This window comes from Sinocyclocheilus grahami, unplaced genomic scaffold (assembly GCF_001515645.1).
Source record: "Sinocyclocheilus grahami isolate Dianchi unplaced genomic scaffold, SAMN03320097.WGS_v1.1 scaffold270.1, whole genome shotgun sequence".
Taxonomy (NCBI): Eukaryota; Metazoa; Chordata; class Actinopteri; order Cypriniformes; family Cyprinidae; genus Sinocyclocheilus; species Sinocyclocheilus grahami.
Window position 1 is genome coordinate 351,373 of NW_015505449.1, and position 16,576 is coordinate 367,948.

A 16,576-nucleotide genomic window follows, 5' to 3' on the forward strand; every position below is an offset into this window, starting at 1 on the left:
TTCTTTCTGATTTTTAAGATTCGTAAATTAGTTTTCAGCTGAGAGTCGATGGGAAACCAAAAGCAAAAGTCATTTCACATGTGGTGGAAGTTATTGCATTTTTAGGAAAGATACTTGTCTTTGAAGAAACATGCACTGATGAATTGAAAACCTTGAGCATGCATGCATTAAAGGGATAGTTCACCTAAAAATTTTAATTCTGTCATCATTTACTCAACTTTCACTTGTTCCAAAACATGTTTTTTGCGTCTGCTGAACATAAAAGAAGATATTTTGAAGAACGTTGGTAACCAAACAGTTGACTGCAGCCGTTGACTTCCATAGTAGTTTTTCCCCCACTCTGCATACTATGGATGTCAATGGCTACCGTCAACTGTCTGATCATCTTTTGTGAAAAAAAGAAGGAAACTCATACATGTTTGGAACATAATTTTGATGTCATAATTTTCATTTTGGGGTGAACTATTCCTTTAATAAAACTGCACATCTTTATGTATGTAATATTATGCATTATATTATTTAGTTATTTCATTTTCTTGCCTTAAAGGAATTGAATGTGTATAAAAACTACTGATTTATTTGACAGCCCTAGTTTTTATACAACTTTTGCATGACCAGTTCTACAAGTCAGAGTGAAATGGCTTTTTTTCTGCTCTACTTGCACAGCTTAACAGAAAATTGACATTTCTGACAAAGCCTGATGTGGATTTGTGTAGGACGGAGGAGGTACATCAATGCTGATTTGACCAGGAATCAGAGGGGTAATCATAGAAGATCAGGAAAGCTGTACGTATTCTTGTGTGCTTTCTTATGAGTCTTGTTGAGAATAATCACGAGAGTTGTGCTGCCCACTGGCTGCTGCCACATTAATCCAGCCTTTTCTTCCTCTACACCAGCTACTTCACTCTCAGGCCATTTCCCCCTTCGCCAGTATTGATTACATAAAGTCTCCGATTGCATAAAGACCCTTGAGAAGTCTTTCTGTTGGGTACATGACCTGAAGACAGATGGAGCAAAGTCTGATCCTGGTGTCAGCTCTTGAAGGGGATTGATGTTGAGATTCCCCTCCTGCCCTTTCACTGCTAACTTTCAGTGGCGAACTTCTGGAGAAGGTATTACTCTAATAGCCAAATAGTCTTTTTCACTCCAGTAGCAGTTAGCTAAATTATGTTTAACTGTAGCTAGTATGGAAACTCTAGATTTTATTTTTTTGTGCTGCTTTTTAAATGTACCTAATCTTGCAAACACACAGCTTTTCACCTCACAAGACATAAATCAATAAACTGGAGTCTTGTGGATTATTATGATGTTTTTATCAGCTATTTGGACTCTCATTCTGACGGCACCCATTCATTGCAGAGGATCCATTGGTGAGCAAGTGATGTAATGCTACATTCCCCAAATCTGTTCTGACGAAGAAACAAACTCCTCTACATCTTGGATGGCCTGACGGTGAGTACATTTTCAGCAAATTTTCATTTTTGGGTGCACTATTTCTTTAAAATAAACTAATGCAAGAAAATAAAAAAAAAACATTTTCATCACAAATGTATTTCATTGTTTAGTCCACTTAAATGTATAAATAGGAACTTAACTTAATCAATTTGTGGTCGACAATATGAGTCATTTTTTAATAATTAATTGCATTAACTGAAACCGGACAGTAGATTTTTAATTCCTGGCATTGTTAATGTAAGTTTTTTTTTTTTTTTTTACATTAGATAACACTTATTTAACACTCACTCACTCTTATTTGTTTGTTTTTCCCTAAGAGAAATTAGATGAATACTTGTTGGGATTTAGATAAATTTCTGTTATGTTTTGTCTAATTTTGTCTAATCTAACGGTTATGTTTTTGTCTAATCTAACATTTGTGGTTAGTTAAACATTACAAAATGAAACTTCCTTCCTAATTATATTTCATTTCAATTTAATTCATTTTCAATTTAAATTTCTAAAATGAAAGGCTTTGTACATGTAATTGTTATGACTTCATACATCCTTTTATGACTTCTTTGAGGGGGTCAAGACAAATGACAAATTATATATAATATTAAGACATTAAATGTATGACAAATTTCCATCAAACTGAACTGAATATTTTTTAAATGGTGTATATATTTATTAGAAATTCAGTTAATCTGTTAAAAATATGAGCTTTTACAAAACAAAATTCATAGGATTTAAAATAGGCTATACCATTTGGTAACTACGGTTGCTTTAATTATTTATATTCTTTGTAAATTAAAGCTATTTATACATATATATTATATTTAATAAAAAAAACTTTTAGTTAGCGTTTTTTTTTTTTTATTATTATTATTTAAAAGGTTTGTCAGGATTATAATTATTATATATATATTTTTTTAATTTTAAAAGTTTTTATTTTTTGAGTGTACGAGGGCCAGATGCCCAAAAATGGAGGATAGATAGCACACATTTGCAATGTCTGAAACTCATAAATCTCAAATCATAGCAGATAATAATTATTGAGCGCTTTTGGCCCGTGACCTCTTCAATCAGAAGCAGTTCAGTCCATTCAATCAAAACTCAAGGAACATACGGACCCCAGACGTCAGGAGCTGATGAGGACATGGAAGCCTTTCCCACTTCAACAGTGTTGAAGGAAATCAATATGCAATTTTCTCTCAGAATCTGCACTCGATCCTAAAAAAAGAATCAAAAATCAATTTTCTATTCTTTCCACCTGAGCTTTTGAACAGCTGGGTCAACAGCTTTTATTCCTCAGACGATAGTAATTAAACTACTCAGCCTGAGTTAGAGTTGCATTAATAAATCTAAATGAATGGAGATTTAGCTGGTGAGGGGCAAGACTTAAAAATGAAAGAGATGCATGGTCTAACAAGACATCAGTGCTTTCTTTAGCCGTACAATGCAGTCCCAGTTCACTTTAACTTACTGTAAATGCAACCTCAGCTCACTTTAATGGAACTTTAAAGGTTCCGTTTGTTAATAATAATAATTTTATATACCTTTCTGCAAACTCAAAAAGGTCACTTTACAATTAAACATGACAGCAGGCAAATTAGTTAATTACATTAATCAACAAACTAACAATGAAAAAAGAATCTGAAGCATTTATTAATAGTATAATGTTAATTTCAACATTTACTAATACACTGAAAAAATGGTCTAGAAAATTTTCACTCAGAAATGGCTATATTTCACTAATAATTACAAAGAAACGGTAAGTAACATTGAATTAAATTATATTTTGAAGTAGAAAGACTGAAATAGTATTTTCTTGTAAAACACTCTAATAATCTGTTGTATTTACAACTTTGAAATAATTTTTACAGTGTAATTTATTAAAATAAAAAGTTATAGTAAAAGTTAACAGAGATGAAAATATACTGTAACAAATGTATTTCATGAGCATTAACTAACGGTAAATAACAACCTTACTGTGAAGTGTTACACTTTATCAAAAAGGTCACTTTACAATTAAACATGACAGCAGGCAAATTAGTTAATTACATTAATCAACAAACTAACAATGAAAAAAGAATCTGAAGCATTTATTAATAGTATAATGTTAATTTCAACATTTACTAATACACTGAAAAAATGGTCTAGAAAATTTTCACTCAGAAATGGCTATATTTCACTAATAATTACAAAGAAACGGTAAGTAACATTGAATTAAATTATATTTTGAAGTAGAAAGACTGAAATAGTATTTTCTTGTAAAACACTCTAATAATCTGTTGTATTTACAACTTTGAAATAATTTTTACAGTGTAATTTATTAAAATAAAAAGTTATAGTAAAAGTTAACAGAGATGAAAAAATACTGTAACAAATGTATTTCATGAGCATTAACTAACGGTAAATAACGACCTTACTGTGAAGTGTTACACTTTAAAAAAATCATTTTTAAGTTGTAAATAAAACCGATTATCGGAGTACATTTTACAAGAAAATACTATTTCAGTTTTTCTACTTCAAAATTCCACATTTAAATGTTATTGTAAAACTTAACAGCAATTTCTGAGTGAAAGTTGTTTGTACATCTATTTTCTTCTTCTTCAGAGATTAAGTTACACTTGAACCATTAATTTCTGAGGAATTAATCTGTCTTCAAACTATTTATTTTATTTTTCACAATGAAATCTGTTTCACATCAGGAGATGACCTTGACTTGTTTATCAGTCCCTTATTTGTCATGATATCATGCCTAACCTGCTATCGAGTGTGCAAAGATAATTTAAGTTATTAAGTAATTGCTCATAGCTAAGATTAAATGTAATAGTTTAATTTCAGTCAGCTCAAGATGACCTCTCAAAACCCATTATTTATTTATTTTGTACATGGCAGTGCAAATCGTTAGAAAACTTTGCACAGATTATTGTCATAACAACCAACTTCATTTGAATATTTTTCAAATAAGGCCTGTAGAAAAAAAGTGCATATCCAGCCCTGAGCTAATATAATATAAATGTTAATGAAGATTTGTGCAGTGAGCTGGGAGATGAGTATTTATAATGCTGCAAAACCACTTTAACTTTTGGATATGAAATTGGATATTGGATTCCTTATTTCTTTTCTTTTCCTTTTTTGCAGGAGGATATAGTACTGACTGTAAAATAAACTAGGCCAAAACTGAGTAATGAAAAAATGTGACTATTTGGCGAATTCCTATCAGTTTAAGGCGATATGAAGTTTGAAACCTGTATAATTGTTTTCAGTCTTTTTTGGGAATAGTAATGTGTCTGGAATCCATCCAAATGCAAATGTTTTCCCTCATTCATAATGCATCCATGTATTAAATCATGATAATTGGATTCTGAAACATATTTTGTAAACAACAAATGCCACGTGATGTCGTTGTGATTTTGTTTATGATATGAAAGATGGTCATTGCGTATAAAAATGTTGCTATCCTTTTTTTCGCTCTTGAGATTTGTCTGCAAATATGGCTGTCAAATACACACAAGTCAGTATTACAACATAATGGTTATTTAGTCATTTTCTCCATTTATATTAATATTATGAATCAATCAAATTAGTGCTTTCTAAACAGCTTCTTTCATTTTAGTGGTAATTGTCTCATGAATATTGCTGAAAATGAGTTCGGGAAGAAGTTAATACAATGAACTGATTCCATGTGAAGTAGCCAGTGACCCTAATTAACCCAAACATTTGGTTTTGATGTTGATGAATTGAGTGTGTTTGATTCACCATCTGCTACAGCTGCACTCAGGTGCATCCAAAACCAGGACAGGTGCTACGATCACATACACACAAGACCAGTGCCAGCTTTCTCTGTCTGCAGTTAAGACTATTCTATAGGCTTAAAGTTACTCAAAAGTGGCATTAAGGCAAACTGTAATATTTAATATTGAATAATTCTAGTGTTTGAATAAAACACAGCCACATTATTTCTGCCATGCGAATAGCCTTATGACCACCAATAATTTTTTTTATTTTATTCTTGAAGAAATAGTTCACCCAAAAACTGAAAATATGTTGAAATACTCACCCGCAGGCCATCCAAGATGTAGAAGAGTTTGTTTCTTCATCAGAACACATTTGGAGAAATCTAGCATTACATCCCTGGCTCACCAATGGATCCTCTGCAGTGAATGGGTGCCGTCAGAATGAGAGTCTAAAAAAACATCACAGTAATTTTTAACTTCAAACCGTTCAATCTTCTATGAAAAATATTGCTTTCTCCAGTGAAAAAGTTGTCTCCTCTGAATCAGGAGAGAACTTTGTATAGATCAAGCACTGTTTACAAGCAAAAACGGTTCTAAACAAATTTGTCGGTGGATTTTAATGTGAGAGGACAAACAGGGGATGGACTTTTTCACTATTATAGTATTTTAGCTGGAAGCAATGGTTTAAAGTTAAAATGCCTTGATGGATTTTATTACGAACATGTAGCTTTTTGCTTCACAAGATATTAATTGACAGGCTGGAGTCATGTGGATTATTGTGGTGTTTTTATCAGCTGTTTGCCTCTGATTCTGACGGCACCCATTCACTGCAGATGATCCAATGGTGAGCAAGTCATGTAATGCAAAATTTCTGATAAAATTTCGTTGAACCATTCATTTAAAACCAATGCATTTAGGCTGAATTTGAATTATCGCATTCGGTTCTGCTCCACAATGAACATAGAAAAAAACATTTTTATTTTTCACAAATTTTATATAGTGATTGTAATGGCAGTCTTTTCCTAAACCACAAAACCTATAGCCAGATAACAAATGAAACAACTGAAAATACATTAAAATAATTAACATGCCAATCATAAAAATATCTTTACAATAGTTTACATTTCTATACAATATTAAGTATTCTTGAAGAAATAGTTCACCCAAAAACTGAAAATATGTTGAAATACTCACCCGCAGGCCATCCAAGATGTAGAAGAGTTTGTTTCTTCATCAGAACACATTTGGAGAAATCTAGCATTACATCCCTGGCTCACCAATGGATCCTCTGCAGTGAATGGGTGCCGTCAGAATGAGAGTCTAAAAAAACATCACAGTAATTTTTAACTTCAAACCGTTCAATCTTCTATGAAAAATATTGCTTTCTCCAGTGAAAAAGTTGTCTCCTCTGAATCAGGAGAGAACTTTGTATAGATCAAGCACTGTTTACAAGCAAAAACGGTTCTAAACAAATTTGTCGGTGGATTTTAATGTGAGAGGACAAACAGGGGATGGACTTTTTCACTATTATAGTATTTTAGCTGGAAGCAATGGTTTAAAGTTAAAATGCCTTGATGGATTTTATTACGAACATGTAGCTTTTTGCTTCACAAGATATTAATTGACAGGCTGGAGTCATGTGGATTATTGTGGTGTTTTTATCAGCTGTTTGCCTCTGATTCTGACGGCACCCATTCACTGCAGAGGATCCAATGGTGAGCAAGTCATGTAATGCAAAATTTCTGATAAATTTTCTTTTTCAAATTTCGTTGAACCATTCATTTAAAACCAATGCATTTAGGCTGAATTTGAATTATCGCATTCGGTTCTGCTCCACAATGAACATAGAAAAAAACATTTTTATTTTTCACAAATTTTATATAGTGATTGTAATGGCAGTCTTTTCCTAAACCACAAAACCTATAGCCAGATAACAAATGAAACAACTGAAAATACATTAAAATAATTAACATGCCAATCATAAAAATATCTTTACAATAGTTTACATTTCTATACAATATTAAGTAATTCACTCATATTACTAGGTCTCTGAGCTGAGCTGTTATGAGAGACCAGCGACCTAAACCATATAGAATTGTTTTTCTCTCAAACATGACACTGATTTCAAAATATAGAAAAGAATAATCACATTTTTCCAATAGATACATTTTCCATCAATCATTTTCTTTTTTTTAAGCTATACAAATCTTTCCACATTCTCATTTAAAGCAACAAAGTATGTACAGTAGCAGAATGAAAATGTCAGCAGAACAAATATGAATATTCTGAAGCTTTTTCTGTAAATCTGCCATACAAAAATAGAGTTCATTATGACACACTCCATACTGAATGACATCATAGAGAACAGAAACAGTGACTACTACATGTCGCTCGGATTCACACACAGCTATGCATGATAAAAACAAAATACAGTGACAATGTACGTACAATATCATCTTTACAGTATCATTACAAATTATGACACATTAAGACATAATTCATTTTTTAGTGTTACAGCGGTCTGACAATATTCCAATCATTCAGAAGTGTGTAAGCATAAGGAGTCTGATGAAACTGATGTGGCAGTACGGAGCTAAAATTCTTTCATTAAAGTACCAAGTACTTAACTAGTTATTTTACTTGATTTAGTCTGGGAATCAAAAAATGATATGCATTTTAATCACAATCAGATTTTACACAGAAAACATACTTTGAGAAAATAGGGAATGCAGACGCAAGAACTTAAAAACAAACGGAACACAAAAAAGGTTTGGCTTCTAATGAAACGTTCATTGTCAGACCTCATATTTTAAAATCTTTAAAATTCTAGAATTATTTCAATAAATTCTCTGTTAATACTGAAGGTTTCAAAAATGCCACGTTACATTTTTCTGACATTTAAGGCTCATTTTCCACACATAGACTATAATAACCTTTCATCTTTGCTTAAGGAAAATTATCCTTGAGGGAAAAAAAACGAACTTTAGTGTTTGCATGATGAATTTCAAAATTAAATGTGAACTTGCCTTTTACAGGAGATATGCAAATCATATATGATTGAATGTGCCAGACGCTATTAAATGAAAAACAGTGAAAGTGACTAGCAGATGCTAAACTCGTCCAAATATTTGCTTTGCGTCTGATCAGCCAATCGAGAGCCTTCATGGCCTCTTTAAGAAGAGACGTCCGTCTTCACAGAGTTTCATGTCTTCTGTTCAGTGCAGAGTTGATTTCATCTCTGGATGCAGAACTCTAAAAACAAGACTGTACTGCACTTATTGCATTCTATGATCAATATAATTCATTAAATGGCCGTGAAAATGATTCAAATGCATTATGAATATAAACTGTATAAAATAATTTACATACATCTATGAAATAAAATACAGAGAATAGGATCAACGTACCTTCAGTTGTCAATATCAGACGCATGATTCTCCATCTGAAACACGAATAAAAAAGAAAATCATTTTCGGCATACAGAATAGCTCAGCAAAATCTGAACTCTCAAATCAGAAATGCACTTTTATAGAACCAATTTGAATAAAACGTTATGAGCAGTTTGTCTCACATAACCATACCAGAATATAAATAAAGAAATATGTGCAGTAAAGACATGTATAATGTTACAAAAGTTTTCTAATTGAAATAAATTCTATTCTTTTGAACTATTAAGCAGCACAACTGTTTTCAACTCTGATAATAATACGAAATGTTTCTTGAGCAGCAAATCAGCATATTAGAAAGATTGAATGAAGACTGGAGTAAGATGCTGAAAATCAGCATGGTCGTCACAGGAATAAATAACATTTTACAATATATTACAATAGAAAACAGTCATTTTAAGTTTTAATAATATTTCACAATATTACTGCTTTTACTGTATTTTTGATCAATTAGATACAGCCTTTTTGAACATGAGAAACTTCTTTTAAAATCTTACCAATCCCAAACTTTTGAGCACATATACTGTATTTTTAGAATGAAAATTAATATGTATAAATATATACAAAAATAAAGAATTAGCAAGTAATTGTTTAGAACAGATGACATTACAGTGAAAAGACTAATGTTTTTGATACGTTTTGATAATTTGCAGTTTAGACCCATTGAATTATGGCTTTTTAGTGCATAGAATTATCCATTTTATGCCCAGAAATCACAAGCATTTTCATCTAATAGAGGTACAGTATCTAACTTAGTATTGAATGAATATTAACTAAAGCTGCAAAGCAGATGTATACTGATAGTCAAGGTCGTCTTCATCTACTGAGAAACAGCAGCTCAGGATCTCAAAAGACCTTGAGATTTACTCGTTCAATACTCACATTCAACATAATATATAAACAACCCTGTGACCTCAAGTTCCTTTTTAGAGAAACATATTCAGGCTCCAAAATCACTTCTCTACAGTTTCTTTTAAAAAGTCTAGCCAATTTTTATTTGTATTGCTTGGGTATCTGCTAAACCCAGCTGTGTTGGAGGTCACGCTCTGACCTGAAATGTCTGTAACATGCTGTTGGGAATCTTTCCAGCGGGATTTCGCCTTGACGTTTCCCTCCAGTTTAAGAAATGTAGGAGCTCATTAAAATACAGTCAGCCTGTCTCCTCAATGGGAAGCACATCCTAAATCTTAATTTGCTGTTGGTCGTGGACCCCAGTGTCTCCAGAGGTTCTGACCTGGTTTTAATTACGGAGCGTGACAGGTGAGGGTTAAGAGAGCAGGAAGCAGCCCAGCGGAACCCTGTCAGCTTCTGCTCTCCCAGCCCTGCGTCTCTCATGTCTGCAACCGTGAATAAATCTGCAGAATTAGCTTCAACGGGGCTTTTCAGAGTCACTGATGCCAGTAAGGCCCGCGGGGGGCCAGCGTACCAGATCAGCGCTGCCTTCCTCGTCGTAGTCATCCTCGCCACCATCCGTCATTTCTCCCGCCTCCGCGTCCAGCTGTCCTTCCCCTCCCTCCTCTCCGGAGTTGTCTGCCGTCTCTGATATCGACCCCTCGTGCAAAGAGTCGCAGTTGTCCTCATATTTCCTGTGAGGCTCTAAAGGCATGACACAGAGATATTATGACGATTATGCTTTATATCATAAATATCAGTCATTACTTATTTGCATACGAGCAAAATTAGATCTTTTTCACCGAAAAATGAAAAAGCTGTCATTCAAAAATGTTTCAAATTTGTCATTCTAAACCCGTTAGACTTTCTTTCTTCCATGGAATATAAGGCAGAATATTATATGCAAATATGATGCATTAATCCTTTAAAGGGTGACATTTGAACTAATAGTCAGAATACTATTCGTTTTTTTTAAACGGGACAGGTTTACTGAAATACATTTAAAAAATGCATGGTTTTTTTTGAGTATCATATTTAATACACCAGGTTTTTATGGCTTATATAGTATAATGCAGTAAGAATACTCGAGGAGGAAAATGCACCTGTTTTATTCTGAGGCCCAAACTGAGCAAAAATATGCCATTTGGTGCAGTTGCTGATATTTATATGGCCAAAAAGTACACTGTAAAAACATTTTTTTTCAGAGTTGTAAATAAAAAAGTTGATTGGAAAATGTTTAATGAGAAAGAAAATATTATTTCAGTCTTTCTGAATTTCAAAATTTCACGTTTAATTCTTGCTGTTTCTTTTATTTATCAATGTGATCTTTACAAAAGTAACAGACAACTGTCATAAAAATCTATATCTCCTAATAATGTCTTACTATTGTGATATTTAAATGCTTAGTTTTATGATCAAAGCTCTAGTTTGAAAACAAATAATGCAATGCAATGATGATTTAATTTATCATATTTGATACTCCCATTTTAACATGATTTTATTATTATTTATTATCCTAAATTGTTTCAGTCCAGTAAGTGTTTATCTTGAAATGACTAACAAGATAAAAATTATTCTTACATTTACTTTATGAAAATAAGTAAAGCTTTCATAGTAAAAATACACATGAACCACGACCTGATATCAGATGTTTTAAGAAGTATACTAAACGGCCTTTTACTTGCTAAAAAAGTATATACGTTTAACTGTCAATCAGACAACATAAGGCATGCAGTAGATTGTGCACAACAGGTTTTTCTGTTAAATTTTGATCAGGTTGGTCATTTAGAGGCCTTAGAAATGTACTTAATAAATATGATACAGTAGGCTTTATATGGCCTTAAACTGTTAAAAACTGTTTTTTCTTTTTACTTTAGTATGGAAAAAAGTCACCTTATGTGTTCCACAGAAGTCAGTCAGTCATATGGGTTTGGAATGACATGAGGGTGAGTAAATGATGAAAGAACTGTGATTTTCTTTTTCTTGAATCTGTATGGATTAATGCAATAGACCTAAAGTTTGACTAGTGAATGTGAAACTAGCGTTATGGCGTTCCTCAGTGTGTCTGTAGATGAAAACAGTGCTCTCATCTACTGGCGAACATAGCGAAATGGGATTTGCTATAGTAAAACAGAGCAAGATTGCCTGTATAACAGTTCTGACAAATTGGCTGCTGTCTCCTCGCCTGTCACAGAGATGGATAGCGCATATACACTCCCAATATATATCCCCGTACAGCCGATGTTTGCAACCCAGTCCCGCTGGACTGGATTTTATTCCTGCTCTCCTATAGTTCTCTGTCTGTCTCACCGCACTCAGATCTTTGCTGTTTCTCGATCTTCTCCAGGCGGCCCAGAAGAGAGTCGATCTTCATCTTGATCTGAGTCAGTTCACGTTTGATAGTCTGGAGTTGATCGGACTTCACTGCAAGAGAAGAAAATGCAATAAACATACACATGAGGCAAGATCTGAGGAGATGACAGCGTATCCATGCTCAGCCTTATAGCACCACAGATAGTTCATGTCTGAAGACTCGTTCAGGGCTGCTGGTTCTGAACTGAGAGTTCAAAGAATTCCCTGTAATGCTGTTTTTGATTTACCGTTATCCATAATCTCATTCAGACGCGCTGCTTAATATCAGCCAATTGAAGCAAGACCGTTTTCCTCCACGTGCTTTCATGGATATGGCTTTTATTAGTCAATAAAACTTAACAAGACCTGTTTTCAGCCTGATGGAAATACAAATGATCAAGTTTGAAGCATCATATTAGCATGCTGTTTACTGCATACTGCAAAATACTGTATATTTCACATACTATATCATATATAAATATCAAATATTTGAAAAGTAATAACACACACACACACACACATATACAAACACACACACACGCAGAGTAAAAAAAGATTATTTGAATTTGTAAATAAAGATTATAAGAGTATGTTTTATAATAAAATACTTTTTCTCCTATAAAAAATGTCATGTTTAATTGAATGTGTTATTCGCCATTACTTTGTAATTAATTTACTAGCAATTTCTGAGTGAAAGTCGTTTCTACACGTCAGCCAATGCTTTAATAATATTTGAATAATTATTAGCTAATATTGTTTCCAAATCATTCATTAAAATGGAAATTCAAATTGAAGGCTTTGAATCATGGGATATTCCCCATATTCAACCTATTTGGTGTTCTAAAATGGTTAATAAAAGGAAAATAAGTCTGATAATTTGCAATTTCTTAATCTGTGTAATTATAGTCATTTAATATTACCATCAGGTTATACAGAAAATGCAACCGTATATACATTTAGCAAAAGTAGTATGAAAGTACATCATTGTAAAATGTTTTTACACGCACACAAGTAAAGAATTTGCTAGTAAATTACCAACAATTACCAACAAACAGCAAGTAACACATTGTGTTAAACATGAGATTTTGAAGTAGAAGGACTGGAGTAGTATTTTCTTGTAAAACATACTTTGATCATCTTTGCTTTATTTACAACTTTGAGAAATCATTTTTTACAGTGTAGATGTTTGTCTTCAGTTGTAACCTGGGTATAGATCCGGTCTGCTACCACTTAAGTTGTAGTTCAGTCCCAAAGAAGAACTAGGTAGTTGAAAATCCTGTATTGTGACCATTGAGACATTTAACCACTGGTCACACTGAAAGACTCTCCTACTGATGAATCCACTACATCACATGAGATGAAAAATCTCTGCTCAATGCCTGCTGGCTTAATTCATGCTGCTAATTTCTGTGTATATTCAGTGCTTTAAATAGGTCCACTGCATTTTTTTATCTGACAGCTGTCAGATTAATCTCCTTCAGATCTCCTCTCTGGGCAGGCCAGAATGACCATGGTCATAAATGAAAACCCAAATAGGCCAACACTGGATCAGTTTAAAAATATGGAAATGGTTCTAGACATCTTTCAGAATTACTTAGTGTAACTTCAGATACATGTAGGTGGAATGTCCAGCTTTCATGTGGTTTGAAATCACAAAACATCACATTATGTAGATCGGTGTTTGTATGACTCTTTGTTACGCTAATAGGTGGTGGCTAGTGAGTCAAGGAATCATTCATTCAAATGATTCATTCAAAAATGCTGACTGATTTGCAAACAAAAAAATTGTTTTTAAGAGTGTGTCACTGACTTATTCGTTCAACCAATTCATTCAAAAACACAAATGAATTCAGGAGCAAAACATTGAATAATTAAATTAACCGATCCATTCAAAAATGTTGAATTATTCATTAACTAAACAACATACTGAATGAGTCGAGAATGAGACTGAATTTAAGAATAATCTTTCTTTCAACAGATTAGTTAAAAAACTATTCATTCATGCAGGAACTAAACAAGCGACTTTCTTTATGATTTAGTCATTGAATCATTCAACTGATCTGTTCAAAAGCATTCAGAAACGAAACAACACTTTTTTAATTTTTTTGAATGAGTCATTGAATCATTCCTTCAAGCAATTTGTTTAAAAATGCTAATTCATTTGTGAAATAACATACTATCTTCATATGAGTCACTGAATGGTTCATTCAACCAATTTGTTAAAAAATACTAATTCATGCAGGAACTAAACAAGTAGCTCCTCGAAACATTCTTTCGATGGATTAATACATTTTTCATTCTAGAGATTCATTCAAAATCTCAAGTGACTGTTTTTATGATTAAGCATTTGAATCATTTAATCGATCTATTCAAAAACATTCTGTTTCATTCCAAAACGAAACAGTCATTGAATCATTCAAGCAATTTGTTCAACAAAAAAAAAGCTAATTAATTTGTGAAATAACAGGCTGTCTTTATGAGTCACTGAATGGTTCATTCAACCAATTTGTTCAAAAATACCAATTCATGCAGGAACTAAACTTCTTTATGAATGAGTCCTTGAATCACTCATTTAATGGATCTATTTAAATACCTTTATTCAGTCATAAACAAACCAACTTTATTAATTTACATAAATTTATTAAATACATTCATTTAACCAATCTGCTTAAACAAGTTTATTCATTCATGAACAAAACAACAGACTTTATGAGTGAATCATTGAATCATTCATTCAAGCGAATTTGTTTGAAAAAGCTAATTCATTCAGGAACACAACAAGTGACTTTATGAATGAGTTATTTAATAATTCACAAAACAATGAATCACTCAGGAACTATTTTCACTGATGCAAAAACAAAAGTACCTGGCATTTTTGTTTCTAAAATCCAAGTTACTGCTTTAATATACTGAACGACACTAGAAAATTATTAGACAATGCAGTGTGGGTTGAATGGACCTCTATGAAAAACCTTTAGCAGCACCTCTTGACACGGAAAAACCTGCTTCTTCATGATAATTGGAGCTCCAGGATACATATAAATGCTTTGTAGAAAAATTCATTAGTTTGTATTTTCCAGCATTTTTCGAGCCGCTCCTCTCCTTGAGAAAGCTGAAGCTTGTGGTTTTGCTGTCACCGCCTTCAGCCCTGATAACACAGCATGACCCAGCACTGCTGTCACACCGCTGCCAGCTTTTCCACTACCTCACAAAATAGTGTCGCCTGCCATCACCCGCCCGAGGCAGAAAGCTCTGTGTGTTTAGGTGTTTAGGTGACAGAGCGTCGTATCTACTGCAATTCAATGAACGTGTCCGTGTGCAACCATTCAAATTGCTCCAAAGCTCCAAATACAACACATGTCCAAAAATTGCCTTCGAGCTTTGCAAACGTGAATTCTGAAGGAGTTGTAATCTGGGCAACCTACAAAACACTATAGCTGAGCATCAATTTGATGACAACGGCTGGTAAAACTTTCTCTTTTATCACTTGTTTTAAACTGTTTACTTGTGAATTTTTTTCGAGGATGTGTGATGTGCGGTGCATGAAATGCTGCGGATTATGACGCACAACGTGTTGTTTTCCAATATCAAGATTCTAGATTAAAATGTAATGGAAAGTCTAGAGGAGACTGGGGCTAGTTGTCACAAGCTATATCTCAGTAACTGTAAGGTCTTGACTTCTAAGCCCTCTTAATTATAGCAATTTTTGAGAATTCTGCCCTTTAACTAGATTGCAACACCATAATATCATATCTTTGTGTAGAATAAGTGAACAAGTAAATAAGTGAACACAATGAAACACCCCCACCATATATTCAGAAGAAACGTCAACTATATAATGAAGGCAGATTTTAACCAAAAGTTTAAATTGTGTTTTCAGAACAAAACAATTTTCCTATATAGACCAGGTTGGGGTAAGTTGTCACATGTGTTTTAAATGTTATTTTTTTTTATTGTTATTTGTTTCTGTTTTTTTAAGAAATCAATTCTTTCATTCAGCAGGGATGCATTAAATTGATCAAAATGAATTTGATAAAAAGTTTAATTTATTAAAATAAATGTTGTTCTTTTCATTAAGAATATTAAGCATTAAGATATCAAGAAACATTAAGTAACTGTTTTCAACATTGATAATAATAAGAAATGTTAAAGCAGCATATCAGCATATTAGAATGATTTCTGGAGGATCATGTGACACTGAAGACTGGAGTAATGGTGCTGAAAATTCAGCTTTGCATCACAGGAATGAGTGACATTCTAAAATATATTAACGTAGAAAACAGTAATTTTAAATTGTAATAATTTCACAATATTACTGTTTTATTTTACTGTACATTTGATCAAATAAATGCAGTCTTGGTGAGCATACCTTGGTCCTGTACCTGGTTTTTCATTATTTTGAATTACCCTTTTGCTAGCACTTCAGTTTAAATGGTCCTTATAGTGTGACAAATTAAACAGTCCAAATATGCATGCAGGCTCATGGCATTAATATGAGGGCACAAAAGCTTCATGCATAATAGAATTAGCAAAATTCTGTTTAAAATATTGAGGTTGCAGTACAGCATGTCACAGCGCAAGTCAAATTTCCAATATTATTTCACAGACAGAGGCAAATAAAACAGGTTTTGCTATTCATGTCACTCTATTTGGGACAAAAATTGCAGTAGTTGTGTGTTTTCACATCTCCTCTACTACAGTACATAG

The 16,576-nt window shown here is 33.0% G+C and overlaps 1 protein-coding gene across 3 annotated transcripts in view; it reads right to left on the reverse strand.

Annotated features, from left to right (window-relative positions):
- Positions 1-7,088: 7,088 nt before the first annotated feature.
- The window catches only part of LOC107599660 (RNA-binding Raly-like protein), a 161,085-nt gene continuing 151,597 nt past the window's right edge, over positions 7,089-16,576 (reverse strand). For all 3 annotated transcript variants that reach the window (XM_016291313.1, XM_016291314.1, XM_016291312.1), the window contains 4 exons: positions 11,828-11,941; positions 10,053-10,222; positions 8,588-8,622; positions 7,089-8,432 (listed from right to left, as the gene is read on the reverse strand). In XM_016291313.1, the coding sequence (XP_016146799.1) occupies positions 8,590-8,622; positions 10,053-10,222; positions 11,828-11,941 (317 nt within the window). In that variant the 3' untranslated portion in view covers positions 7,089-8,432; positions 8,588-8,589. The remainder of the gene's footprint in view (positions 8,433-8,587; positions 8,623-10,052; positions 10,223-11,827; positions 11,942-16,576) is intronic.